Genomic DNA, 24,211 nt, shown 5'->3' with positions numbered 1-24,211 from the left:
TTTTATTTGTATATTTCATGTGTAAAAAAACCTCATCCAGTTATCTTGAAAATCATTCAAATTTTATTGCAAATTTCATATGTAAAGAAAATTGTAAAATAGATCTTTTGATATGATGAAAATAAATTGAATAGGATATAGTAATTGTCTTTTTAGGAATAATAATGGAAAAAAAAAATAGTGAGTAAACTTGATTAGAAAAATGCCTACCATGATAAGAGGTTGTTGCTGCTGATTTGGTTGGGAATGAAAATTTTAAAAGATAACAAATCAATCCAAATGAAAAGAAGAAAAATCAACGAATGAGAAAAAAATAATTAGGACAAAAAAATAAAATTTATTGATCAAGAAAAAAAAAGGCTTCTGTAAATAAAATAATCGATGTTGAATGAGAAATTTAAAAGACAGAAAAAGAGAAGATATATAAATCCATTTGTTCATGTTGATTCGTTTAAACTCATTTGATTTTTTTGAGTTACGCTTTATAAGTTTAAAGGTGCTTTAATAGTATTCATACATCAAGTTGAAATTCTGGGAGGAAATAATTTTTTGTATGCAACTTGAAGTTTCTAAAAGATAAATAATGAATGAGAAGATTTCCTCTTTTGCGATTAAAGAGAAGTGCAGTGGACTGGCCTGCATAAATTGCATATGCTATTGCTGTTTTGCTGATTCGGTTTAATGCATAAAATTCTGGCCCATAATATGACACCACACACATACCAACAACACCACCATCTTTAAATTCAGAAAAAATGATAAAAATATTCATATTTTTTTCTAAAAAAATATAGTATAATTTTTTTTATGTAAAAATATTAGAAATATAATTTTTAAACCCAATTTTGGTCTGAAAAAAATTAAAAAAAAAACAACTATACAGTATTTTTTTAAAAAAAACTATATAGAAAAGATTATATTTTTTATAATTTCAATATATTTTAAAAAAGTTTCCTTAATTAACGCAAAATGTATTTTAAACCTTAAATTCTTTTATTTTATTTTATTTAATTTTAATATCTTTATTTTTACTCATATTAAAAATTTAATAGTTTTTAATTAAAATAAAAATAATAATATAATAAAATAAAATAAAATAAAAATTTGAGAATTTAATGGAAAAAACTAAAAAGTTCATAGACTTGAAAATGGATTTTGCCTTAAATTGATATTTGATTTTTTTTTTTATTTTTTTTTTTTATGGTCAGATGAAGAGGAGAGAGAGAGAAATCTATACTAACTGCCAAAAATCCAATACAAGGTTTTTGGCCAATGAATATGGAATACAACCACCCATTAACAATTGTTTTTAGTTGAGATCTTGGTCTCTTCATTCTGAAGCAAATTTGGTTGACCTGACAGGACAAAAATAATTGAAAATGAATCTGAAGATGGAATTTGTCGACACCGAGTCTCCTACATTTACCTGTGGGATTGCTTGCTTCAGATTGCAACATCTCTTTTTTATATTTCTTCTTTTGTATTTTCCATATTTATTTTGACAATAGCACCTTCCACTCTCCCGTAAATTAAAAAAAAAAAAATACACAAAAAACTACTTTTGATTATATTGCAAAATCTTTTTTTTTCTAAAGTACTATCCAGCAATTAACAGGTGATTTTTTTTATTTAATTTAATACTCCTCTATGATTAATTTATTCTCTATCACATAAAAAAGTTAACAAATAAATTCAGAAACAAATAGTATATCACTAATCATTTTATATTAAAAATTTTAAAAAATAAAGTTTAAAATTTTATATATTTTATTGCTTTCTCAACTAACTATTAAAAATACTTATAAAAAGAGATGTATATTCATTTTTAAAAAATTTTAAAGTTAAGAATTTATATTATATTAATATAAAATTACAAAAATCTAATTATACTAGCTGATAGGGTGTTAAAATATAAAAATAAAACCAAAAATTCTAAAATGTCAAAAAAATATCACATATAAAAACCACTAGCTTAAATTCTTTTTTCTTTATATTTTTTAACATTTTCCTACATTTAATAAAATATATGACAACTCATAATATTAACAGAAATAATTTTTTATTTTTTTGTTTTATGAATGAATAAAATAAATTTTAATCAAATTAGTAATTCAGACTAACGCTTTAATAAAAAAAAACTACTATAAAATTATATAAGGAATAAGGCATGAAAATGAGAAGTTAAATTTTATAGTATTTTTTAAATTTTCTTTTGTGATAATATATCAACCTCTATTTGGTATGTTACTCCAACTAAATATTTTATTTAAAATTATTGGTTTACAATATAATATCTCCAATTAGCCACTGAAGTAAGTTCAAAAAATATTATAAATTTAAATTAAAAAATCTAGAATAAAGTCTCATTTCATTAATATCACAAATATAATTATGAATGCGGCAGGCGATTAGACAAAGATAAATTTCCATTCCTAAAATGGCAAGGCCAAAAAAACTTCCCCTCATTTTTTTCGTCTTTCCATATTTCCAGAAAAAGACATGTAACGAAAATATATAATTTTTTTGTTTCGTGTTTCTAGCCTAATCCAAAAAGACCAATTTAAAAGTCATCTAATCCAACGGCTCAAAACGAACCATCCAGTTTTCTTTCCTCCTAATTAAGAGCCACAGCCTACTCTGACCTAAACCCAAAACCTAACTTTCTCCTGCCACGTATCCACCACAAGATATCCCTTTTGATTTCCAAAATCTACGGTCAACCTAAGTCTCACGACCTCTCGGTCACTATCTCTCTTTCACAATACATTTTATCACCGTCAAACCCCTTTACATTTTCCAGATCGAACGGTAAAATACCCTACTGTCACCGCTTTTCGTTTCTCTTTGGCGTTACTCTGTTTTCAACACTTCATCAAACGTATATGAACACTCCACGTGTCACATTTCAATCCGTTTACAACCGTGAGATCATGACTAAAAACTTGACTTACCCCACTTTTTTTCAAAATTCGATCATCTTCACTCACACACATCGAGCGAGCCCCCCCCCCCCCCCCTTTTTTTTTTCTCATTTTCCTAACACCAAACTGACAAAGAGAAACCCACACACGCACACAAAAAAAAAACCACTCTCTCTCTAACTTTATCTCTATTTCCCTGAAGTTTCATCTTTGAATTAACCGGAACCCTAGCTCGATCCACCGGAAAATTGAAAGATTCCGGTGAGTACATATACAGTCTCCAGTAATGAGTTAATTTTTTGTTTGGTTGTTTGTTTAGTAGTTAAGTGACTTAAATAATTAGGTTTTTGACATTAAAGCTAATTTTTCAAGTCACTGTTTTGTACGCAGTAGTATAGATGACCGTACGATTGCGGAAGAAGAGTTGAACGGATCGACGGACGGCCAGGATTTCGTAACCGGATGGAGGGAGGTAGCATCTCTAGACTTACTTATTCTGGTACTGTTCATTTCCTACTTTTTATTATCTAATGAAAATTAGAAAAAGTAAATAAACAAGGTTAGGCTTTTATTCGTATTGGTAATAACAAGTGTAAAATCTTAAAGTGGAGTGTTTCTTTGCTTTTCTTCCCCTTTTTTGCTTTGAAATGAGTGAATTTAATTTTAAAGTCTTGAACTTTTTTACTCTTCTTTCCTTCCTCTCTGAATATATTTGGTCATTAGAGCCAGGAAGTAGTTTTTATGCTTGTTAAGACACGCTTATTATGCTTGAATTAGGTTTTGTAGAATTTGGTTGCGTTGCTAGCCTATTGAATTGTTATTTGCACACTTTAAGCTATGTCCACGTGATATGGATTTGCATATCTGGTAATTAGTAATTTCTTGTAAAGTTTGAGTCTATTCTTGAATGTAATGTGATATTAACCAATTCTACTTTTTTTTTTTTAACTGTAACTAACTTGTGCTGAGCGAGCAAAACATGAAGTAGACAATTTATAGTTGTTCTGATGTGCAGCGGATTTAATTGGTTCTGATACTTGCTTTATTTCTTCTCCTACGGTAAACCATTTTTGAGCTAAGCTCAAGTTTGTATCATTTATTAAGCTTAGGTTGTATTTCAATCATATAACCTGGGAAATTATCTGCTAATCTTTTTGTTTAATCTGCTAGTTAACAGCTGGTTGAGATTATTAGTTTTTCATTTATTCTTCATCAATATTTGTTCTACACTGTCCTATTTCCTGAATGGTATTAAATTATCTTCACTAGTGAAGCCATTTTCAAGTATCACTTGCACCTCATGCAAAATGACTTGCAATCTTCTTTTCTCTTAAACTCATTCTTCTTTCCTAAACTTGTTTGTGGCAAGAAATTCTATCTTGAAACCATTTATTCTCTTTAAAATTATATCTGCGCTCAAAACATTGAATTTGTTGTATCAACTAATGTCTAAATTTTCTGCTTGCAAGCTCAGATTTTTGGTTTTGAAGATAACTTTCTGAATTAGAAACAAGTCTTTTTCTTTATTTCTGTTTTTAAGAATTAAGAAGCAAAAAGGTGTCTAAGTTTTATGGACTGAAATCTCCTAATTTTATTTGGGAGGATCTGTTGAAACTTATGCTAATGTATTTCAGCCATGACATATTTAATATCACTTGCAAATTTTATAACTGTAGCAAGTCAATTTGGACTGTTGTGTTGATGAGCAACCTTGTGAGTGGGAGGAAGGCAATATCTAACTTTGCAACCATATAAGCTGTTGTTATAGTTTTTTTCTTGTACCTGTCCACCCTTGCTTCCATTTTCTTGGAAATTTATAATGTAATTGATTTAGTTTATTTCAGCATACTGTCCATTTTCCCTGTCATTTTCCACGTAACTGCGATGATGTCTAGGTTGAAATAATGCTGTTGTGTGTGTTGGTGTAATTACTCAGTGCAGTGCAAAAGGAGCACATTTAGTGAGAGCTTAAAAGAATAATATGGAGTAATAGCAGGCAACAAGTATGCTGCTTGACATTTTCTGCTAAAATGGTTATTGAAGGCAATAAGATTGTTCAGTCTTTAGTTTATTTATTAATTGATAATCATGCGTTCCTTAGGATGATTGTCTCCACAGCTTTAAGTTTTAATTATTGTGGTTTAGCATTTTCTATGTTTCCAACTAGCTGAATAATTTTTAAACTTGGTATATTTGATCTTTGTTTCATTTATACCTTACTCTCTATCTATCTCTCATGCGTGTGCTCTTTTTTTTTTTTTTTTCTCCTCATTATGTTTGGTTGTAGGGATTCACCCATGGAGTATGATGACAATGATTTTCAAAGCCAGAATCTTCATTTAGCTGGTGAAGGGAGCAACAAATTTTCTCCTGTTCTACGGCCATATGCTCTTCCCAAGTTTGATTTTGATGACAGTCTTCATGGGTCTTTAAGGTTTGATAGTTTAGTTGAAACTGAAGTTTTTCTTGGAATTGAAAGTAACGAAGATAGCCAGTGGATTGAAGATTACTCCCGAGGTAGCAGTGGGATACAATTCAGTTCAAGTGCAGCAGAGTCTTGTGCAATTTCGAGGCGAAACAATGTCTGGTCTGAGGCTACTTCCTCGGAATCTGTTGAAATGTTATTAAAATCTGTTGGTCAGGAAGAACTTATTCCTGCACAAACTAATACCAAGGAGTCAAATGCCTGTGATGAACTGGGTTGTATAATAAAGCCAATGGAGCCCAGCTTGAAACAGGAAAGTAATACACCAGCTAGAGTGGGAGATGTTGCAAATTTACAGTCGACATTACTGCCAGGAGAGTTTCCAGAAAACTTTTCCATGTTAGATGAGAGTGGTGGTGAGCAGCAGGCTCAGCTTGAGGATAGTTTGCTGACTCATAAAGGTGATGTATCTGTTGATCAAAGTTTAAGTGACCTTAGTGCTGTTAATGTAGAGGTCAGATTGCCCATTTCAGGACTCATTGATGGTAAATCTGATGATGTTAATCAAAGGGAAGTTAATATTACTAATAGTGAATCTTTAGATACCAGGATGCAAGAAGGTTCTGGTTCAGGGGCTCAAGTTGATAGTGCAGTTACTACTGCACAAAGCATCACTACAGGCAATGATGTTTTGAATAATGAAGATGCTTCAAATCATGTAAATAAGAATGCTGATGAAAATTTAGATGTTCCAGAAATAGATAATGGTGAATCTCAGGAACAAGGGGGTGTATCAGGCCAAGAGGGTCAAAGGCATCCCCAGTTTTTGCATGCAGAAATGGTTGAAAGCGGTGGTTCTCATATAGATGATCTTCTTTGTATGGCCTCTGTGGAATCTATGGAAGAATCCAGTACAATTGAAACTAACTTGAGTAGCATGGAGGAACCTTCTATAATACCAAAAGGGGATTCTAGCTTAGAGGTGCATGATCAGTCTGAAGTGGTTGCACGTGAGGTGTCAGTGGTGGTTGTTGAAGGCAATTCTACTGTTGAAAGACATGAAATTGAGTACTCTAATTTGGACAACAAGGACATTGTGAGTCAGTTTGGGGCGTCTCTGTTGTCCACAGATGACAATAAAGCTTCTCAGGATAAAGTTGATGGAAGCTGCAGTAGCTATGGAGCTATTGGTTCTTGTTTGCCCAAGGTTTCTTCGATTGAATTTGTTAGTGATATACATGCTGAGCGCCTTACCTCATCATCCAATTCATTTGGATCCGCACAAACTTGTGAAAAGAATGTGGTTGCTAGACAGGGTGACATTGATAAAGTTGTTCCTGTTGAGGGCACAGAGTTGCCTTCTGATGGCAGTAACATGAACGTAATTGTTGATAAAGGGGTGGAGACCTCGTCTTATGGTGAAGATAGCACTGGAAAGGAGTTTGTTTTGAAATCGCAATCGGATTGTACTGCTATTAATGAATCAGGTGAGCATTAAAGTTTTACTTTTAATGACTCTTAACAGTTAACTTTTCAGCTTGTAAAGCATCAGATTTTACCTTCAGATGTGCTAACTAGCATCATTGATACAGCAGATGGCGTTCTAGTGCCTTCTGGAAACAGCATCAACACAGACACAGTTGAACACAAAGATGTTGAAGTATTGCCTTTACCTGCAGCAGTTGCTTTTTCAGACAAAGAGGAAGAACTTGCTGCTCAGATTTCTGCAGAAGCAAGTTTTGGTAATTGCGAGACAGTTTCTCAAGTGACAACTGGTGTACAGTCTGTGTCGGCAGTTGACACTTGTAATACTGAAAGCCAAATTGAACCTCAAGGAGTAGCTTTAGAAGAAGATCGCGACTGCACAAAAGATGAAGAAGCTTTCCCTGCTCTTTGTGCTTCAGCGGCAAACAGGGGAGACAGCACTGAAGCAGTGATAAAAGAAAATGATGAAAAGGATCCAATAAATGTTTCAGGTGAGCATCTGTTTTTTGTATAAGAAGTACATGAGGATGCAGTAGCATTGATGTGTGTGTATATATATATATATATTATTGGCATGGATTATATGTAGTCCCCTAACATATGGGTCAGGCTATGCAAAGTTTGGCTGTCTAGCTTCGAGCATCTTGGAATGTTTCTTTATAAGGAATTATGTGCCAATGATGCCAGTGCTGTACCTCGACTTGCAATTGACTTTCGAACACTACCTAGAAAATCAAACTCTCTTTCTCTCTTTGATTTCTCATGGTTCCTATTTTACAGTACGTACTATTAACATTGAGATGCATGGACCTGAGCCTTCAGCCATGTTGGAGCTGTGCAAGGATACTAGTGTAATAGGTCAGGAGGAGCCAGCTGTCCCAATATCTGGAGGTTCATGTTTTGATCAGATTGCTGTTCCAAGCACTGATGGTAGGTCCTTTAACTTGTTTGTTAATGCCAACCTCAATTGCAGTTTGCCATCTTAGTTTGTCTCTGGTTTAATTATGCAATATCCATGGAGGAGACTCTTAATCCCAAGATATGATTTGTGCAGGAGGCCAGGGGACCAATACTGATCTTGACAAGCGAGGTAGTGGCACCACTGCTGTCATTAGAAATACGGAACTTTCCCATGATGAAAGTGACAAGCAAATGAAAAGATCATCAGATCACAGCGTATTGGTTTCAGAGGCCCCAGATGGGGATGCCAATAAAATGCAGTCTGCTTCTGAAGATCGAAATCATAATGATGCCTCTAAAGATGAAAGTAGCTTTACTTTTGAGGTTATTCCACTGGCTGATTTGCCTCGAAAAGATGCTAATAATTGGCAGACCTTTTCAACTGTAGAAGTCAGCAAAGCGTCCTTGGTAATTTCTTTTCATATATTACTGACTTTATAATTCCTGCACTTAAGTTACTTATCTTTTTCTAACTTTGTGTATCCTGTTTGTTTGAAAATTCTGAGGGGAATATATTCTATGACATTGATGCTTAATTTGTTTTTCTCCTTTTTTTTTTTTAAAGAATGTGGATGGATCTACTTCAAATTCTGGCTTAGGCCATCTAGATCCCAAGATTTCTCAAGATCCTTCTCATGGAAGTCCAAAGATTTCTGATGTAGCTACTCCACGTAGTGGCTCTAAAGGTAATTCTGAGCGTAAACCAAGGCGAGGTTCAGGTAAGGCAACAGCGAAAGAATCTGTTAAAAAGGGGAAACCTATCAAAGAAACAGCTTCCATTAGAATAGAAAGAGGGGAGAAAACTACGAATGTTTCCATGAGCCCTTCTGGTGTTTCTCAGCTTTTGCAATCCAATGACATGCAGCGCTATGGGCATATCGATTCCAGTAGTGTAAAACAATTTGTCCTTGCAACATCATCTTCTGGTCTGCCTGATTTGAATTCTTCAGTTTCCCAAGCTGCAATGTTTCAGCAACCTTTCACAGATTTGCAGCAAGTGCAATTGCGAGCTCAGATTTTTGTTTATGGAGCTTTGATGTGGGTGCTGCTCTTTTGATGCTTTTTCTTATTGTTGCTAATGACACATTATGCATAGATAAGGGTGAAGTGGGTGGAATTGACCTTACAGCATGTGATTAAGGTGTTCTCTAATTACTTTGCTGGTATACGTGGCCTTCTGCTCCACTCCGCCCAAAAAACGAATAAAGAAATGAAAAACCATTTCTGGTCTATGCATATACTATCTTAATGAATAGTATTTTGGTTTGTAGGTTCATCCTTTATTATTCGCCCATTTAATTTCTTAGTTTGGTGACTACGATCATATGATTAATTGTGTTTGAGATTATTTCTAGCAGTCAAGGAACAGCACCAGATGAAGCATATATGATATCTGCATTTGGGGGACTTGGTTAGTAGACCTTTTTCCTCCTTTCCTCTCCCTCTCACTTTCTCTTCGCATGAACTTAGAATTGGCTGATTATTTCTGCTGTTGTGGGCCTGTAGATGGTGGTAGGAGCATTTGGGAGAACGCATGGCGCTCATGTATAGAAAGACTTCATGGTCAAAAATCTCATCTCGTTGCCCCCGAGACTCCTGTGCAATCTCGTTCAGGTATCTCTCTATTTAAAGCTGTTCAATTTTTATTAAACACACCTAGGTGTCTGAAGTGTTTCGGAATTGACAATCGCAGTTGCTAGAGCTCCTGAGCAGTCAATGAAACAAAGTGCATCTCATAGTAAAGTAGTCCCCTCCCCTGTTGCTCGAGGTGGCAAGGGTACTCCACCAATCCTGAATCCCATTGTACCATTTTCATCACCACTTTGGAGTGTGCCTACTCCTTCTGCTGATACTCTGCAATCAAGCGGCATACCAAGGGGTCCAATCATGGATTATCAGCGGGCGCTTTCTCCTCTGCCTCCTCATCAACCTCCAGCTCCAGCTGTAAGGAATTTTGTTGGGCATAGCCCTTCTTGGTTCTCTCAGGCCCCTTTTGGTGGTCCTTGGGTTGCTTCTCCTCCGACTTCCGCACTTGACACTAGTGGTCGGTTCTCTGTGCAATTGCCTATCACGGAACCCATTCAATTGATACCTCCAAAAGAATCATCTGTTTCCCATTCTTCTGGTGCAAAGCCTACTATTTCTGTGGCCCAGAGTACAGCTTCTGCTGGTGCTTTTCCTGTGCCTTTTCTGCCTGACGTGAAAATGCTAACACCGTCAGCTGGTCAACCTTCTGCTGATTCGAAGCCTAGAAAAAGGAAAAAGGCTTCAGCTAATGAGAATCCTGGGCAGCTTTCCTTGCCACCTCAACATCAAATGGAACCACCACCTACTTCTCCTGTTGCTAGTTCTGTGTCTGCTTCTGCTGCCGTCATAACTCCTGTTGGCTTTGTTTCTAAAGCCCCTACTGAGAAATTTATTACATCTGTAACTCCTACATCTTCTACTGATCTGAGGAAAGGGGACCAGAATGCAGAATCGGGGGCTGTTTTATCAGGGGAGTCCCTTAGTAAGGTGAAGGAGGCTAGGGTGCAGGCAGAGGTTGCCACTGCTTATGCTTCTTCCGCTGTTACTCATAGCCAGGAAATTTGGGATCAGTTAGATAAGCAGAGAAATTCTGGGTTGTTACCTGATGTTGAAGTCAAATTAGCTTCTGCAGCTGTTTCAATAGCAGCTGCAGCTGCTGTTGCAAAGGCGGCAGCTGCAGCGGCAAAGGTTGCTTCTGATGCTGCCTTACAGGCAAAACTGATGGCTGAAGAAGCATTAGCTTCTGTTGGTCAGAGCAACCTTTGTCAAAGCAATGTTATTTCTTTTTCTGAAGGAATGAAAAGTTTGAGTAAGGCTACTCCTGCTTCCATCTTGAAGGGTGACGATGGAACAAATAGTTCGAGTTCTATCCTTGTGGCTGCAAGGGAAGCCGCTAGGAGGAGAGTTGAAGCTGCTTCAGCTGCATCAAAACGTGCAGAAAACATGGATGCCATTGTAAAAGCTGCAGAGCTGGCTGCGGAAGCAGTATCTCAAGCTGGGAAGATAGTGGCTATGGGCGATCCTTTGCCATTGAGTGAGCTAGTGGCTGCTGGTCCAGAGGGCTATTGGAAAGTAGCACAAGGAGCTTCTGAGCTGGCTTCTAAATTGAACAATGTTTCTCGAGAAATTATGAATGTAGACAATGGTGCAGATACTTTTGCCAGGCAGTTAAAAGAAGTTCCATCAGTTAAGAAAGGAGAAAACCAGATTACCAGCCAAGGGAAGTTGCCTATTTCTAGAACGATATCCAGCGAGGACCATGATAGATTGGTAGATGGTGTTTCGGGTTCTAGTGCAGCTACTACAAAGGATAAAGGGCAAAAGGGCCGCAAGGCTTCTGATCTGACTAAATCTATTGAGGTGGTTCCTGAATCTCAGAATGGATCCAGATCTTCCATTGTTCGGAGTGAGTTTGAAAAGGCAGGAGCTTCAAAAGAGAGTAGTATTAAGGAGGATTCCAATGTCGAGGTTTGAAATTTATAACTTTGTATAATGCATTTGTGTTTTTGCATGCAATTGCAGTAGATTGGACTATCTTGTTGTGGATATGGATATTGGTGTATATTTGAAAGCTCTCTTGCTAATGCCTATTTTTCACTTGGGTCTTTGGATTAACATTTCTGACATTTTGTTTTCATATTGCTACTATATAAGATTTTCAAAGATTTCACTTGGGTCTGTGGATTAACATTTCTGACATTTTGTTTTCATATTACTTCTATTTAAGGTTTTCAAAGATGGAAATGGATTCAAAGCAGCCTGGTTCTCAGCCAAGGTGTTAAGTTTAAAGGATGGGAAAGCCTATGTGAATTACACAGAGCTTACATCGGGCCAAGGTAAGGTTTTCTTCTCCACTAGCAAACTGGCACTTGGTGATTTATGGATCAATGGAATGTTGGCTCATGGACACAGAAAATATTGGCAACCTATGTGGTCAGTCTAATTAAAACTCATCTTTGGTAGATGTGCTACTTCACATTCATGATATTTTAGGAGTTTTGCACATGGCTTATGCTTTCAGTACCCTTAGGAATCAATTTCTTCCCTAATTATTTGTACCTGAAAGTAATTCCAAATTTGAAGTTTGTTTGGTGGTTGTATCGACTTGTCTCCATTTTATCGGAAAAGAAAGACATGGGTGGCAGAAACTGGTGTATGCTGCAGATGACGCAATATTCATAAGGGATTATATGCATGAGGACTGGTTGGGCTGTGATGAATGTACCGTCAATTGAATAGATGGTCGTTATGATGTGAATTAGCATCTCAGCTTGCTTGGCCTAGATATGCATGACCCTTGAGATTTAAAGGAATTCCTGGACTGGATATGTTGGTAGATGGATCTTTTACTCGCTTCTGATTATATTGATAAATGGAATGTATATTAGAGTGCAACTACTCTTTCCCTTTTTTTGCTCCACAAAAATGGAAAATGTATATAAGAAATATGTCGCTCATGCATATATGAGGTTATTTCATCTTTGATAGTTTCTTCTCCAGGCTTGGAAAAGCTTAAGGAGTGGGTGCCACTTGAAGGTGAAGGAGATGAGGCACCCAAGATACGTATTGCCCGCCCTATAACCATCATGCCTTTTGAAGGAACGAGAAAGAGAAGAAGAGCTGCCATGGGGGAACATACTTGGTCGGTCGGTGATAGAGTTGATGCGTGGATACAAGATAGGTAAACAGCTATATACATTTGCCATATGGTTGTAATTGAGCAGTCTTTGAATTACTAAGGGTTTGAAGGGGCAAGGCTCCGCCATTGGTTATAACATGGCGGAAATGGAAGATTTTCCTTGTCATCTTTTATGGGTGGTGCCTGTGTATTCCTTAATAATTTATCATCATGAAACAATTTTTCCTTTTGTTTGGTTGACTATGCCAGTTGTGATTGGTGTTCTTCCACCAAAGTTGCTTATTTAGTAAGCATGGACATTTCTGAAAGGCAGAATTGTCCGTGTTAGACAATTCTTCGACATGAGCGCATGCCCGGCATGTTTCTGACACACATCAGTACGTGTCTGAATATTTTATTATTTTTGTTCTTACTGACACGGTATGGAGACAGCTTGGATACTTTTTAGGACACAGCGGGGCAATTTTAAGATTTTAAGGATCAGATTAAATAGCACTTTAACTATCAAAATTTATAGGTAAATCCACTATTAGCTCTAAAATTGAATTATTTAATCAAATTAGGCCATAATATATAAACATAACTTTTGATAAAATTAAAAAATATAATACATACATAAAAAAACTTTTTCAAAGATATATAAAGGCTGTTATTAAAAATAATTTAAACTTTATTTTTATGAAATATATATATTTTTTTAATCATTACATTGTTTAAATTTGAATAATTGTATGTTTTTATATTTTAAATATAATAACTATATACTTTAATTAGTGTCTCTGCTGTATCGTGTTCTAAATTTATAAAAATAGCTATATCCACGTGTCCATGTCGTATCTTGTCTGTATCGGTGCTTCTCATCAATGATAAATTTCTTCACTTCTTGTTTTCTTCTTCAAGGATCTTTTTATAGTTTGGTTCCGTCCTTACACTTCCACTCTAAATCATGGTTCCCTTTTTTTTTTTTCTGAATCTTTTCTATCAGCTGGTGGGAGGGAGTTGTGACTGAAAAGAGCAAGAAAGATGAATCTGTGTCGGTCAGTTTTCCAGGTATGCGTTATTGATGGTCTAGTTCAATGTCTACCAAGCTTCTACTGTTTTGGTTGATAGTCCTTTCTGTTCAGAGATAAATTGTTGTCACTTTGCATGCAGGTCAAGGAGAAGTAGTAGCAGTTAGTAAATGGAACATTCGGCCGTCTCTCATCTGGAAAGATGGGGAATGGATTGAATGGTCCAATTCAGGGCAGAAGAATCGCTCTTCTCATGAGGTACTGATTGACTTGTTTCATTGAATCTTCGATGCTATTGACTTTGAACTTTCCCTTGCTTGTTTGTGACTTGCAAATTGGTTCGCAGGGTGATACCCCACAAGAGAAGCGACCAAGGGTCCGAAGCTCTCTAGTGGAGGCCAAGGGAAAGGATAAGGCTTCAAAAACTATTGATGCGACAGAATCGGATAAATCTGATGACCCAACATTATTGGCGTTATCTGGTGATGAAAAACTATTTAATGTTGGTAAGAGCAGTAAAGATGGAAATAGGACTGATGCACTGAGAATGACACGGACTGGATTACAAAAGGAAGGATCTAGAGTTATCTTTGGTGTACCGAAGCCTGGAAAGAAGAGGAAATTTATGGAAGTTAGTAAGCATTATGTTGCAGATCGAAGTAGTCAAAATAACGAAGCAAATGATTCAGTCAAGTTCACAAAATACCTGATGCCTCAAGGAGCAGGGTCCCGGGGATGGAAGAGTACTTCTAAGACAGAATTAAATGAAAAACGACCAGCCATATCGAAGCCGAAGGTTCTTAAATCTGGAAAACCACAAAATATTTCTGGTAGAACCATTCCACAGAGGGAAAACCTAACAAGCACTTCAGTTTCCATTACTGATGGTAGTGCTCTTACAGATCATGTTGCTAAGACCAAGGATTCTGTAAGCCATTCAGAAAATGCTACAGAAAAGCAGAACTTGATGGGCTTTCAATCATTTTCTACATCTGGAGCAACTGAGGGTCCAATCTTATTTTCTGCACTTGCTCTTCCATCAGATAATTTCTCTTCTAAGAAAATGCCCTTGCCAAATTCTAAACCTGAACGAGTAAGTAAAGGCAAACTTGCTCCTGCTGGTGGGAAGTTTGGTAAAATTGAGGAGGACAAAGCTTTGAATGGTAACTCTGCAAAGTCGACATTTGATCCTGTCGAGCCACGCAGGTCTAATCGCAGAATTCAGCCAACATCAAGAGTAAGCGATTAGTTCTTAAAATTATAAAATATTTCTTTTAAGCTTCTGATTTACTATTATTTGCTAGAGTTTCTTGCATCAGATCAAATTTTTGTGCGGTAATTGTATTACTCTATCTGATCTAGGCAGTATAGTTTTCTCCTTGCCTCCTTTCTTAATGGCGATTCTGGTGCTGCTTTGAAAAACAAATTTGCTGTTCGTTGATTCCTGTCAAAACCTTTCCATATGATTTATGTGTGTTTGATGATGACTCCATCCTCTTGAAAGAAGGGAAGGGGAGAGACCCAAGGAAAAATTGATAAAAAGAAGGGCCAATTACTTACCCCATGAGGGTACTAGTTATGTTTGTTTTTAAGATCAGATTATGACACATAATGTGTTTTATATCTGCTAAGTGAATAAGTTTTAGATTGACTAATACTAGTTAAATCTGTTCCATATACAAGGCTCAGAGCCAAAACAAATTCATGTGATTAGTCATTCTTGTCTTATCATTTGGTGAATTATCGAGGAGAAAAAGAAAGGAAAGAAACTCATAACACAAAAATTCAGATAATCATAAGTGCTCGTCTCACAATGATTGTGAGTCTTATTTCTTTTCTTATATCATGATTTATCATAAAATAGAATTTCTGTTGTGCTTGTACTGTTCTGTTCCTTTTATTGTGCTTTTCATGTTTGTAGAACTTATGTTTGGTATACATTACAAAAACTAGTTAATTTTTTAGAGAAATGGAGGTTTGATGGTAATAGTTGTGAATCTAATTAAAAAGAGGCAAAGTGTAGGGGATCTCTTGACAGAAGGACCTGAGGATTGAAGGAATCAAATTGTAGGGGCCACATAATTCACGTTTAAAACTACATGAGGTTGCAAATAATTATGGTAAAATCAAAATGGTTATAAAGTAATTAACCATAGAAGGAAAACTGAGAATCAGCATGTTCTTTGGTCTCTTGTATTAAATTGCAACAGTGTTCAATCTGCTATAGCAGTTCTAATTTAGTTCAGTCAAGGATTCATGAGAAGATAGATTTTCATTCTTTGTTCTAGGTAATTGACCTTTTTATTACTGACCTGGTAATGCTTATTGTGCTTTTTGCCTACAGCTGTTAGAAGGGTTGCAAAGCTCATTGATGGTTTCAAAGATTCCATCAGTATCGCATGACAAAAGCCATAAAAATAGGAATGTTTCTAGAGGTGAGATGTGAATTTCCAACGTAATAAAGTAGGAATGTTCTTAGAGGTGAGAAGTGAATTTCCGAAGTAATGAACTTTCCGCCGATGAATGTTGATGCTGCTTCAAAACTGACTGCTATGTTGTGGCAGGGAATCATCATGGCTGAGGGATCCCGGTGGGAAGTGTTGGAACCATTTCAAAGAAAAGCTTGGTCACTGGAACACACTCGAGTAGTCTGTGTATATTTATAGTAGAGGAGATAGCTAGGAAATGGAAAATTCTTGCTTCCTTGGGTTTAACTATGGGATGTAGTTGGTAAAATGTTCATATCGATTTTAGTGTATTCACAATTGTGATTTTATCTCGTAGGTTGTATATGGAAATTCTCCATGTTAGTTTGGTTGAAATTGCTGGAAGCTTTCCCAGATGATCTTCAATGGGATGTACGCCTTTCGAAAATTTTCCTTTTAGGTGGTTTTTGCGGGGATTGTCATGTTCGTAACTAATAAGCATCTTTTCTGGTTACTGGATTAGACCTTTATAAATTTATTCAGAAGAAAATAATTAGGTTACATTGATCTTCACAGGCGCAAGGCAAGTGAAAATTGCTTATTTGTATCAACTTTATTTTTACATTTGGCAAATTTTCCTATCGTTGATAACACATCTGTTCAGTACTTGCATGTCGAAAAGGAGCCTTCAAGGAAATGGCTTCTTAGCGCCTAAACAACGCAAGAGCCATCAAATGGGAATATACAAGTTCTCATTCCTAGAGGCTATTTGGAGTGACGGGAGACAAATTTGTTATCTGACTCGCCAATTGCATCGCCATCAGTCGTTGAGTGGTTGCAAAAATAAGTGACTGAAGTAGTACTGCTGTCAAAATTCAAATATGCAGATTCTCACCATTTTTCATTCAAGTGTAATTAACCACACCGACCCCAGAGAAAGCCAACATAGTTGCCGTCAAACCCTACTAAAATACTTTCATTTTCAGCTATCAGTAACTGTTTCACGTATCAAATCTGAACCGCATCCTTGGGAAAGGAGAAAATGAGGGTACACATTGGCCAAGTTTAATATTTTGCATATCTAAAACGTGTAACTAATCAAAACTATCTATGAACAATTGCAACTCATCAGCGGATCCCCTTCTGTGCATATATCCAATCCGTTCACTGATGCAACCAGAGATGCTGAACGGAACCAGCAATCACAGTTGAGCAGGCTTAAGTTATGCTGCTGGCCAATAAAATTTAGTGCCAGCATCAGAAGGTTGGCGAGTTGAAGAGATGAAAAGGCTGAGCCATTACTATATCAGATACTTGCATATCAATCTAATTGTTTTTGTCCACAGCATATATCAGCAATGGCTTCTGCTCCCCTAGTCTGGAAATTTATCATCATCTTCAGCATCTGTTAGATTTACTGGGTCTTCTTCCATGCTTCTCTTCTTTGAGATTCTTAGGCTTTCATCACCTGGATTCTCCTTAAAATACTTCGATTGAACATTTTCCTTTGAGTTCATAGGAACTTGGTGTAACAAGTGACCTTCGTCCTTGCCGCTTTCATCATTACTGAACGGTTTCTCACAGATGCAAGAAGATGGATATTCATGGAACTCACCTCGCCCAGGTCTCATCTCATCTGGCTCGCCCATGAATCCTCTCTGGCACGCTTTCACTTTTTTAGCAAATGTATCCCAGTCCATCTTATTCCTTACCATCAATAATTTACTAAGCCTTTTAGCATTTGGTCTGATGGTCCTCTTATGCCCTGCATACCTCCTTGGGTCCACGATATGATACAAATTAATGAGGAATGTCCCAAAAAGAACATAACATGAGTTAACACCTCTAAACAGTCATTTGGTAGACGATAATGTGAATGAATGAAATAAACAAACCCTTGGAATTTCAAGTTTCAAGCAACACTCCTCCAATCTCAAGTTTGAACCTCGAACATCCTTAATCCTCTAATTTGGGTCAAGTCACCGCCAATAAATTTGAACTATTCCCAATAGAACTTAGGATTATAAAACAAGGTATATTTGTTCGGTTTGCTCCTTTGTTTTAATTATAGATATCATTCAGTCCAGTTTAAACTTCTTCTACTAAATTTTTAGAAGAAGCCCTTCAGAGCTCACACTTAATCTTATTGCCAAGGCCAGCACTAGCATCTTGTCTACACTAACCCCATCAAATAGAAAACCACAAAGAAATCTAAACTAGAGCATAAAAAAGTCTCACCTTTGGCCTGCAAGAATCTTGGCCATATTTCCATTGTTGTTGGTGACAAAGACGTCACTTTCATCACAAACAATATAGTCGATGGCTGCCAGGCGGGAAGAAAATGGAAGGAAAGGCTTTAGTTCCTCATTAGCGAGCATCTCCTTTGTATAGAAGTTCGGAAAGAGTTCTCTTAGTGGCCGTAGAGTCTCTTCTCCGCCATATATTTCTCCGGATGCAACATAGATGTATGTGTCGTTAGCAAATCCAAGTGCGCGCAGCATCAATCCCACTTCGTGAGGAGTAAGTGGACATTTCCCTCTTGCTCGCTCTTCCTCCGCACTTAAATCCTAGAATATGTGAGTTTCACGTCAAATTACAAACATGAGATTGAGAATCCAATTCAATAAGCATGGTCCTGATGGTAATTGGCAGAGACTTCTAACACGTAAGATTCAATAGAAAATACAGACTGCATGCTTTATCACGAGCTCTTTTCTTATGCAAGTCAAAAATAACCCTTGGACATCAAGGGGACTAGTAATTGCCTTCATTGTAAATCATGTCATAAAGGACAGGAATCTCACAGGTAATGTATCCCATCTCTTTCTTATTTCACCAAGCTCAAATCTTTCTTTTTCACCGCCACCATAGTAGCATCCAGAAAATGCAAGCATATCAGGTTCAAACCTGTGATTCAATGAGTTAGGGTCACAATCACAAATGAGGAAACTCAAACGTGCATGTGAAAGTCAAATTCCACTCAACAAATGCAGTCGGTACATGTATAAAATAGAGACAAGTATCCCTCTGTTCAAGGCAGTAAAAATGCTACACCAGTCATCTTTTGACAATTCAATTTAACTTTCAAACATTGTACTATATTTGTCAATTTAAAATTTTAAGTGCAGAAAGCAAACCTCAAGTGAACTGCAATAAAACGACTAGTCATCTTTCTCATTTTCATAACAAGTCCTTGACCAATATCTTGTATTGATTTTGCAAATCTTAATGCATGATAATTAACCCGGCAGCGCAACTTTTGTAGCTCTTCCTCATCAAGGTTATTTGCAAGTCTATAATCAAACTTTGTCAATTGAACAACCTGCAAATGCTCGAGTTAATAAACTGAAGGTCAACTAGAAACAAAATCAAGGAGAAGACTCAGGTTCATAGAAGTTTAAAGAAATTCAAAGATTTGTTTTAAAAATAACACTTCACACAAGTTATTAAAATGAAAAGTAAGTAGTCACTAATTAACCAAAATGTCTTACATGTCTTCTCAATAGTATAGGCAGAACTTGATCTAGATAATACTCAGGGGGTGATTTTCTTGGTACACGCATGGTATATGGAGGTTTTTCCATTGTTCGCATGACTTTATCAGGAACTCTTTTGACGATTGTCACATCTTTTGCAAGGTAGGAAATGAACCAATCAACATCAAAGATGTTGACAAAGTCACTGCAAGCAAAGTAAGTAATATTCAATAATAGATGAGAAGTTGACCAAAAGGAAAAATTGAAAAATGCAACTATGGAAAGAAAAAAGAAGACATTCAGATAAATAATTAGTAGTAGTATTGAACTAATATAATCCCAACTCACCTATCATCTTTCCAATAGGAATGATGGTCCAACTCTGGCACAACTAATGTAGCATTAAGAATTCGTGCAACAACTACAGCATCAGTTATCTGAGTCAAGAAAGAATGGCAGATTCAGGAAAAAAATTGATGTAGTCATATTTTGGCGCTAATAACTTGAAATTAAATATATTAGAACTCAAATCTCACCAATAAAATCAAATCATGAAAATCTTACTGGTCTAAACAAACAAAACAAGTCCAATATTAAAACTGATGGAATCACAAGTTGCTTCACTTACTCCTGTTCTTTGTTGGTTAAGCCCTCCACTTGCTGCAATAAGCAAATACCCATTTGAAGACTTCTCACGAATGGCAGCTACACATAAAAATTACCAATGTTATTAATAAAAATAACACGCTTATCTTACTCAAAAACAATAAAACAACAAACACAAAATCGAGTTTGATATATATAAAAAATATTTTGCATTTCTGTTTTCTTTCATTACTTTTAATACAGCATAAGGCTGTGTAAGCAAGAGTGAAAAGATGAAATGGTAAAATTTATCATAAAACTAATTAACTCACGAGCAAAATTACGTCCTCTTTCGCTGCATCCATAGAAAAACTTTGAGTACTTTGAATCCCAAATATCAATCTGTTCACGCCTACCCCCATCCTGCGATCTCAACATTTAAACTAATTCATTTTCAGAAAAAAGAAAATTCAAACTTTTTTCCAAAATTTAAACAAAAATTATTTTACCAGTCGGCCTAAGCTGCGCTTAACCAATCTTTGAGAGTACCATTCAAGATCAGACGCCACATGTCCTGTAAATAGCGAAATCAAACCTAAAACGAACAGCATTAATCCGCACACTAACGACCATGGAATCTTCTTGCGTTGCTGCTGCGTCGCAGAGGATCTCCACCACTCGTTACTGTGATTGTGGTGATAATGGTGGTAGTGCTTTCCGCCTCCGCCGCCTCTTTTGGGGCTGTGGCTACCATTTTGTTGATGTGAAGGCGCCAGGTCGGCCGATATCAAGCTAAACCTCCACGCCTTGGCTACTCCCATTGGATAATTCCAATCACGCCCTTGGTTTCATAGTTTATTTACTCAAAATGCCATCACCGCAGCACAATGCCGCACAGTTCAGGGAACATAGCTCAGTTTATCCCTTCAATAAGAGAGGAAAAATAGTGGATAATGTGAATGCCGGGAGCTTTTGAAAACCCTAAAATCGGGGTTTTGTGTGGATCAGTATATGCAGAAGAGCTTCGTGGCTTTGTTGAGAGAGAAAAGAGAAGAAAGACAGAGAGAGAAAAGTGTGTTAAAAAGTGAACAGCTTTTTTTATTTTAATTTTATTCTTTTTTTGGACAAATTAGAATATTTTTATCTCTGTGTTGTTACTACAACAAATGGCCAAAACTGTTATTTATTAATATTAGTATCATTAATTTCATTATTGTCACAGAATTATTTCTTCTGATAAAACAGATTTTATATTTTCAAATACATTTCCTTTAAGAACCTTCCCAAAAATTATAAGTGAATTATTAAGCTAATGTTGTTTTTGAAGCATTTATTCTAATCAATCTGTTTAACAATCATAATCATCAAAACTTATTACATTTCTCGATTGGACATGTATAACACCATAATCTTATATTTTAACTTTCCCTATTATAATTTATATTTATAGTTAGATATTATAAATAATAATATAAGGAAAATATATTTTTTATATAAAAAATAAAAGTATAAAAGTAAATAATAATTTAAGGATATTAAGAACATAAAATTATCTAAACACCGATAATTTAAAGATATATTAAGAATTCATCTCATTGAGACAATTCAAAATTGAAGAATCTAATATTTTTATTTTAATATTCTAATTTAATTAAAAAATTAGTTTATATTGTGTTATCAACCGTTTTAAAATATAAATATTAAAAAATTTAATTTTTAAATAATAAATTAATTTATCAGACATTCTAATATAACATAGGATGAGAAAACGGAATTATTTTTTTATATGATGATGATGAATTTATACATAAATTAATATTATAGAATAATAATTATTTTTTAATATAATTATTTATCTTTTTCAATCTTACAGGTTAAACCTCTAATTAATAAAGTAAATAATAAATTTATTTATTAAATGAGTATCAAATACTTAAGTTTCATATGAGTAATTTGATCACTTGTATTGAGCAATGCATTTTTTTCAATTTTTATTTTCTTAGTTATTAATATTTTATTGAAATAAACATTACTTAGATTAGAAAAACACATGTACAAAATAAATTGGCAATTAGATATTCAGGAAAGTAAAATGATAAAATGGAAGTTTTTTATTTGTGAGCTTGAGAGTTGGAGATTTTTATTTATTTATTTATTTATTCAGTCTTCTTTATATGGAAATGACAGTTAGTTATTCACAGCTTAACGTTTTTAGTTGTACAAAAAGATGTTGCTCTTATTTAATTATATAGTGCCATTTTTGCATATCTTTTATTTAAGAGAAGGATGAATATACTTTTATATTTATATATTAAAATCAATACACAAATTAAAACTAAGAAAAATCTTACTCTTAAAAGGATGGGTTAAGGGGAAAAAAAATGCTCTTTAAGTGCTAGAAAAGGTAGAAAAATATTTAATTAACTAGTAATATAAAATTTCACTCTTACATGAAATTTATAAAAAATTTATGGAATTAATTTGTAAATCTAATGTTTATTTGTTTTGATTGAAATGAAAGTTAATTTAGAATTTATATAATTAAATTTGTAAACTAAATTTTTATAAAATAAATAAACTTTTTAAATACATTTCATATTAGTAAATTAATATATTTTAGAATATTAAAATATTTTTTTAATTTATTATTTTTATTCTATTTTTTCTTTTATGCATTCTTTTTCAAATAAAATAATTTTTTTAATAAATTTCAATTAAATAGACAGCTAAAATGAATTTTTTAAAATATTTAAATCAGATATTAATATGAAAGGAAATCACAGGGACATAATCAAAATCTGGGGGGGATGTGGAACCCAGAATTAGCAAAGGAAAACGAGCATTCCAAGTGAGTCGAGAAGGGATACTTTGGTATTCCCTATTATCTATAGAAATAGAAATTGAGATCATTGTCTTATATGTCCATCTATCAAAATTTGATGTAGTAAAGAGTGGTCCAATCTTTTTATTTATGTATGTATATGTCTGGTGCACCAATCAATTTCTTACAATTGGTATACATACCATGACTCCAATAAGGACAAGGATTTATTTAGACATGAATGGCCCTATGATGTAGCTACATTATTGGATAATCATTTATGTAAGATATTATATAGTTTTAATATCATGAAATATGCATTCCTTATATGGTCCTTAGCTCTCCTTATGAGCTCAACAATATTTGGTGAAATGTTAAGTTCTAGACAAATTTGGTTCAGAAGCTGATTACCCAACTTCCATTAATGTTCGTTTTTCAGCACTAAATTATGCAAAAACTCATAACTTGCTTTAATCTCAATTATTGATTTGAAAAAGAATATTTAAACTGCACAATTTGCTATCTGATCTCTCCTTTTAATGCCACAATATAGAGGATCAGCTTTTCTCTTTTTTCTTCTTCTTCCTTCTTTAATTCTTATTGAAGGCCTCAAAATCCAATGGGTGCAAGCACTTCCAAATAGTGTTGTAAATCTTTTAAGGGTAAAAACTGAAAATTTTAATTGTGTTTAGTTCTTGTTTTATTTTAATTTGACTGCAATACCATTAAACAAAAGAAAGTGTTGGTTTGCATTAAAAAGAATTGCAAATGATATGACACATAAACAATGAGTAGTCAAAGAGAAAAGAAGAGAATAATTAAGTATCACGTGTAACTGGTCCATTAAACCGAGAAATGTCCCTTTTATTGTCGATTTCAATTTCAAAAGACATATATATATTATATATAAGTATTATTATGATATTAACTCAGACTGATAACTTAAAATAACTATCAAACCATGTCAGCAAATTGCTTTATCATAAGAGAATTATCCCTCATCATCATAATCTTCTACTGAATGATCACCTTTATTATAAAAGAAGCAATTAAGACATACGTGTCTTTGTTAAACATGCCGCTTTCTTAATTATTTCTTTCTTGGAAAAAAAGAAAAAGACATGTTCCCGTGTGGATAATTACGCTTTATTTGTAAAATAGGCATCAGAAAGAAATTCACAATCATGTCGAAGAGCACCGTTATATTTATGGTTAAAATTTATTAAATAATACATTCTATTTAAAAAATATATAAAATAAATATAATAAAATTATAAAATATATTTAAATATTATAAAATATATTGACTCATTCGTATAAAATTTATATAAAAATATTATATATTTTATTAAAATTTAAGTTAGCTATAATAAATTCTACACAATTTTATTATATAAAATATTAAACTAATTTTTACTTTTGAAATTATTCAAAGC

At 34.5% G+C, this 24,211-nt stretch overlaps 2 protein-coding genes across 8 annotated transcripts; one reads left to right on the top strand and one right to left on the bottom strand.

The window, feature by feature from the left end:
- The first annotated feature begins 3,019 nt into the window (after window positions 1-3,019).
- LOC8267715 lies at window positions 3,020-16,454 on the top strand. Of its 7 annotated transcripts, none has more exons than XM_015726285.2 (17): window positions 3,020-3,182; window positions 3,315-3,393; window positions 5,209-6,833; window positions 6,939-7,322; window positions 7,612-7,761; window positions 7,886-8,199; window positions 8,357-8,829; window positions 9,147-9,202; window positions 9,298-9,405; window positions 9,485-11,286; window positions 11,546-11,654; window positions 12,319-12,499; window positions 13,443-13,507; window positions 13,610-13,725; window positions 13,814-14,704; window positions 15,812-15,902; window positions 16,032-16,454. In XM_015726285.2, exons 3-17 carry the CDS (start codon window positions 5,219-5,221, stop codon window positions 16,046-16,048), a joined length of 6,372 nt encoding a protein of 2,123 aa, XP_015581771.2. In that variant the 5' UTR covers window positions 3,020-3,182; window positions 3,315-3,393; window positions 5,209-5,218; the 3' UTR covers window positions 16,049-16,454. The 7 variants fall into 7 exon arrangements, with proteins under 7 accessions (XP_015581771.2, XP_015581770.2, XP_015581769.2 ...); XM_015726284.2 differs by having other exon boundaries at window positions 3,315-3,420; XM_015726283.2 differs by having other exon boundaries at window positions 3,312-3,393.
- Window positions 16,455-16,842: 388 nt separating this feature from the next.
- On the bottom strand, window positions 16,843-21,048 carry LOC8267732 (O-fucosyltransferase 29). The gene is made up of 9 exons (XM_002530602.4): window positions 20,464-21,048; window positions 20,287-20,377; window positions 19,998-20,074; window positions 19,718-19,806; window positions 19,385-19,574; window positions 19,031-19,215; window positions 18,698-18,800; window positions 18,132-18,460; window positions 16,843-17,669 (listed from the first exon to the last, which is right to left on the bottom strand). Exons 1-9 carry the CDS (start codon window positions 20,773-20,775, stop codon window positions 17,267-17,269), a joined length of 1,779 nt encoding a protein of 592 aa, XP_002530648.2. The 5' UTR covers window positions 20,776-21,048; the 3' UTR covers window positions 16,843-17,266.
- Window positions 21,049-24,211: the final 3,163 nt, after the last annotated feature.

This window comes from Ricinus communis, chromosome 5 (assembly GCF_019578655.1).
Source record: "Ricinus communis isolate WT05 ecotype wild-type chromosome 5, ASM1957865v1, whole genome shotgun sequence".
In the NCBI taxonomy this organism is placed as follows: Eukaryota; Viridiplantae; Streptophyta; class Magnoliopsida; order Malpighiales; family Euphorbiaceae; genus Ricinus; species Ricinus communis.
Note: the sequence above shows the minus strand (reverse complement) of the source record. Positions and strands in the feature narration are given on the sequence as shown.